This window comes from Oncorhynchus nerka, unplaced genomic scaffold, assembly GCF_034236695.1.
Source record: "Oncorhynchus nerka isolate Pitt River unplaced genomic scaffold, Oner_Uvic_2.0 unplaced_scaffold_101___fragment_2___debris, whole genome shotgun sequence".
NCBI classification, from domain to species: domain Eukaryota; kingdom Metazoa; phylum Chordata; class Actinopteri; order Salmoniformes; family Salmonidae; genus Oncorhynchus; species Oncorhynchus nerka.
This window is the reverse complement of record NW_027039940.1, coordinates 5542-10483: the sequence shown is the minus strand read 5'-3', so window position 1 is coordinate 10483 and position 4942 is coordinate 5542. Positions and strand designations below refer to the sequence as shown.

Here is a 4942-nt window from a genome sequence, read left to right as displayed (position 1 = left end):
ATGTAAATGTATAAACAAAACATGCAACAATTTCAACGATTTGAATAAATACATTGGATGCTAATGTATGGATTTCACGTGTCTGGTAATAAAGATATGCATCTGTTGGACACAAAAAGGTAGGGGTGTGGATCAGTAAACCAGTCAGTATCTGGCGTGACCACCATTTGCCTCATGCAGCACGTCACATCTCCTTCACATAGAGTTGATGAGGCTGTTGATTGTGGCCTGTGGAATATTGTCCCACTCCTCTTTAATGGCTGTGTGAAGTTGCTGGATATTGGCAAGAACTGGAACACATTGTCGTACACGTCAATCCAGAGCATCCCAAACATGCTCAATGGGTTACATGTCTGGTGAGTAGACAGCCCATGGAAGAACTGGGGCATTTTCTGCTTCCAGGAATTGTGTACAGATCCTTGCAACATGAGGCCGTGCATTGTCATGCTGAAACATGAGGATGAATGGCACGACAATGGGCTTCAGGATTTTGTCATGGTATCTCTGTGCATTAACATTGCAATCAATAAAATGCAATTGTGTTCGTTGTCCATAGCGTATGCCTGCCCCTACTATAATCCCACCACCATCATGGGGCGCTCTGTTCATAACGTTGACATCAGTAAACAGTTGTCAGGCTGCTTAGACATGCTGCCAAATTCTTTAAAACGGTGTTGGAGGAGGCTTGTGGTAGAGAAATGAACATTACATTCTCCTGCAGTCAGCATGCCAATTGGACAGTCCCTCAAAAGTTGAGAAATCTTTGGCATTGTGTAACAAACTGCACATTTCAGTGTCCTTTTATTGTCCCCCAGCACAAGGTGCACCTGTGTAATGATCATGCTGTTTAATCAGCTAGTCGATATGCCACACCTGTCAGGTGGATGGATTATCTTGGTAAAAGAGAAATGCTTACTAAAAGTGACATAAACAAATCTGTTCACAAATTTTAAGAGAAATACGCTTTTTGTACGTGTGGAAAATATCTGGATTCTGTTATTTCAGCAGAAACATGGAACCAACATGTTTATATGTTTATATTTTTCTTCAGTGTATGATAAAACAGATCAAATCAAAACAATAATATGATTAAATTGAAGGAAAATAGTTATAAAAACAGTGATAAAGAGCAATGCAGAAGAAAAAATAAGTCTTTAAAAGTAGATTTAACAATAACAAAAAATATTCATGCAATTTTCACTTCCCCAAACAAAATATTTTGTATAATTTTTCTTTGATATTTAACAGGCCGGAACTACAGGATCTAGCACATTACATTCAAAAGGCAAGTTATAAACATGTATCTTGCATTTATTGCTATTGGATTAACTGGCTGTTAAAAAAACTAAATTGAGAAGATTCCATTATCTTGTGTTTTGGTGATTAAATCAATGTTCTCATGGTATTTTACAGTAAACGTATATTTTGGATAAATTGTTATGTGGTGAAAGATGTCTCCAAACAAAATGAATGCACAATAAACGGTTTTGAGTATACTTGCTGCGTTAAAAGCGTTATCAGTATTGAGGTTGTACTACATTTTTTTACATTTCATTACAAGTAGCAGTGCGGAAAAAGCAAGACATTTCCAGTGTTTCTTTAAAAAATCAATGAAGCTCAATCCCTTTACATCTGCAAATATATCATTGGTGAAGCAGATTCCTCCAATGTCCTCCACCATTCTGTCTATCTTCTCCATCAGCTCTGTGACCTGAACTCTGTTTCCTATGGCTTTATTGTTGAGAACATGGTACCTCCCCCCACACTGCTCTATCACTCTACTGAGGTCACTGTTCCCACCAATCAGCTTCTCTATAACGTTACCCTCTAAAGCATCTCCATGGGTGAAGAGGATGATGGAGTGCTTTGCCAGTCCTGACCCAAACACACTCTCTAGAGTTTCAATAGCTTGTTTCTCCTGCTCTGTGAACCTGTCATTCACTCGTAAAACTATGAGGAAGGCATGAGGCCCTGGGCTAGACTCATAGATGCTCGTACCAATCTCCTTTGCTAATTCGTCAGCAGTAAGCGTTGTGTCAAACAGTCCTGGAGTGTCAACCACACGGACATCCCTCCCATCTACTGCTGCCTGCTTCATTTCTGTTTTACATGTTACAGAGGACGAGTTCAGTTCAGAATGGAAACTTGTCCCACCCAGGATGGTGTTTCCTGTTGCACTCTTCCCAGTACCGGTTTTTCCAAGCAGAACAATCCTCCTCTCTGGGAGATTCATGGTGGAGGAGCTCCTTGAAACTGTTGAATCTGTATAGAGAAATACATCACATTTGATAAACTGATACAGTAAAATGACTACAATCTCATCCCCTGTACAGGCAGTTATTGGTGCACTGAATAATGATTTAAGTCTGGTGTTTAAATCTTTATGGTGAGTTCGGGTGGGATTTGTACAAACTCGGGAGCTCTTGTACGCAAGTCAACTTATTAAAGCTTCAATCTAGGATTTTGGAAGCTGTTCAAGAGTAATTTCAATTCTTGATCTGCATTAATTCTTGAAGAATACCACTTATAAATGGGGGGGTAATTAGTTGACATTGTTGTTATCCCAGATTGTATAGCTTTAACCATAAGTCTAGAGGGGTCTTTCACCGCATTTTATGGTTCAAATGCTTCCTGTCATCACTAAATGGGTAGTGTGATGTATTTGAATATGACTATTTTTAACACAAAAGAACATCTGATTAATTCAATATTCAATCAATCTTCCTCAAGTATATATCAACAGATATTCAAGCTTTCAAACCTCAATAGCTTTCAAACCACTTGAGCCGCAGACTCCAAATAAGTGTCATGATGTTGGAAACATTGCACAGTTATTATTTTCAAGATTTGGACATTCATTCGCTTTCCAAAGCCAATAAACTGGTAGAAATGTGAGCAGCATTGTGTAATCCTTGTTGAATTAGCTAGTGAGCATAAACAAAATACAAACTTGTTTTACATTTGAATTTCAATAGCTCTTTGGTCATGTGACCCACTGGACTCAAACAAGGAAAATAGAAAATAGACAAATTAAAGGGTGTGCAGTGTGTAGGCCAACTGACTGTACATTCTGAACCTTGTTTGAGGTCAGTAGGTCATGTGACCAAGGAGCTATTGAAATTCTAAAGATTACAAAGTTAATGTAAAATAGTGTGAGATGAAAAAGGACACACTAAAGGGTGTGCAATATAGAAGGGTAGTCAGTGGACATTCTGAACCTTGTTTGAGGTCAGTAGGTCACATGACCAAGGATCTATTGAAATTCTAATGTAAAAAAAGAATTTAAAATAGTGTGAGATGTAAATCGACAAAAAAAGATTGTGCAATATGTGTCTATGCTATCAGGTTACATAGAACCAGTTTGGAATGTTTTAGGAGTAATGGTTAAAGAGCTATTGAAATTTGAAAAATTTGATTTGTCACTATGTTGACTGCTGTTGGTGGACTTAAGGAAATAACTTCTCAACTAACGTGAATTCAAAGTGAAATCAACAAAACCCTGAGCCATGTCATTGCATTTTGGTTAAAAGTTGTTTTCCTGCTTTGTTTCAGGAATAGGACATTTATCGTAAAACCATCAGTCTTCATGTAAAATGACTTTGTTGAAATGACTGTTTATTACTGAAAGAAAAATATAACACATAACATAGCATAACACAATTATATTGACAATAGGCATATGTCTATGGACAATACGTCTTCACTGACGCAGTTATACATTTCCAAATTCAGACCACTTAGGAAGCTAACACATTGTTTTTCATTTAGCCCATTATTCTACTGTAGACCGTACTAGGCTACTAATAATCTAGTCTTCTAATTTACATTAATCATTAATCATTCAAATAAATAACAACTTACCTACTTTCGTGTTAGGCTATATATCTTCAACGGCAACAACAGTTTGACTTTAAGCCTTGAGTGTTCTTATTTTATCTGTCACTGAAACCACTCCCAGGCCTATAGGCAAAATCATTCATAAACGTAGCCTGCTGAGGCCAGTAAACAATCAAAGGCGCATTGTGGGCAAACACACTGTAGGCTATGGGCTACTGTCTGCACTTTTTAAAATGCAATTTCCATTACGCAAATGCGGAAGATTTTGGCTCAAGCCTAAATGACCTTTAAAATGCATGTGCTCTGCCCTTGTTGACAATGAGCTCTCCCGGCCCGGCCAATTCAGGGCCAGTTCGAAAAGTGTTGTTTGAAATGTTCACTACAATCTGGCTGCAGATAATGATCAGCTTAGTCTAATTTTCAACATTTTGAGGTAGAATTCAAGATCAGGGAATATATTAAATGTACAGGCTACAATGTGGGGAACTCCTGCTTGGTAATAACTACATGTACAGTGGGGAGAACAAGTATTTGATACACTGCAGATTTTGCAGGTTTTCCTACTTACAAAGCATGTAGAGGTCTGTAATTTTTTATCATAGGTACACTTCAACTGTGAGAGAAGGAATCTAAAACAAAAATCCAGAAAATCACATTGTATGATTTTTAAGTAATTAATTAGCATTGTATTGCATGCAATACGCATTTGATCACCTACCAACCAGTAAGAATTCCGGCTCTCACAGACCTGTTTTTCTTTAAGAAGCCTCCTGTTCTCCACTCATTACCTGTATTAACTGCACCTGTTTGAACTCGTTACCTGTATAAAAGACACCTGTCCACACACACAATCAAACAGACTCCAACCTCTCCACAATGGCCAAGACCAGACAGCTGTGTAAGGACATCAGGGATAAAATTGTAGACCTGCACACGGCTGGGATGGGCTACAGGACAATAGGCAATCAGCTAGGTGAGAAGGCAACAACTGTTGGCGCAATTATTAGAAAATGGAAGAAGTTCAAGATGACGGTCAATCACCCTCGGTCTGGGGTTCCATGCAAGATCTCACCTCGTGGGGCATCAATGATCATGAGGAAGGTGA

The 4942-nt window shown here is 38.3% G+C and overlaps 1 protein-coding gene across 2 annotated transcripts; it reads right to left on the bottom strand.

Annotated features, from left to right (window-relative positions):
- Positions 1 to 1135: 1135 nt before the first annotated feature.
- On the bottom strand, positions 1136 to 3949 carry LOC115121127 (GTPase IMAP family member 9-like). Of its 2 annotated transcripts, none has more exons than XM_029650154.2 (2): positions 3866 to 3949; positions 1136 to 2262 (listed from the first exon to the last, which is right to left on the bottom strand). In XM_029650154.2, exon 2 carries the CDS (start codon positions 2231 to 2233, stop codon positions 1535 to 1537), a length of 699 nt encoding a protein of 232 aa, XP_029506014.1. In that variant the 5' UTR covers positions 2234 to 2262; positions 3866 to 3949; the 3' UTR covers positions 1136 to 1534. The 2 variants fall into 2 exon arrangements, with proteins under 2 accessions (XP_029506014.1, XP_029506015.1); XM_029650155.2 differs by having other exon boundaries at positions 3862 to 3941.
- Between the last annotated feature and the right edge of the window lie 993 nt (positions 3950 to 4942).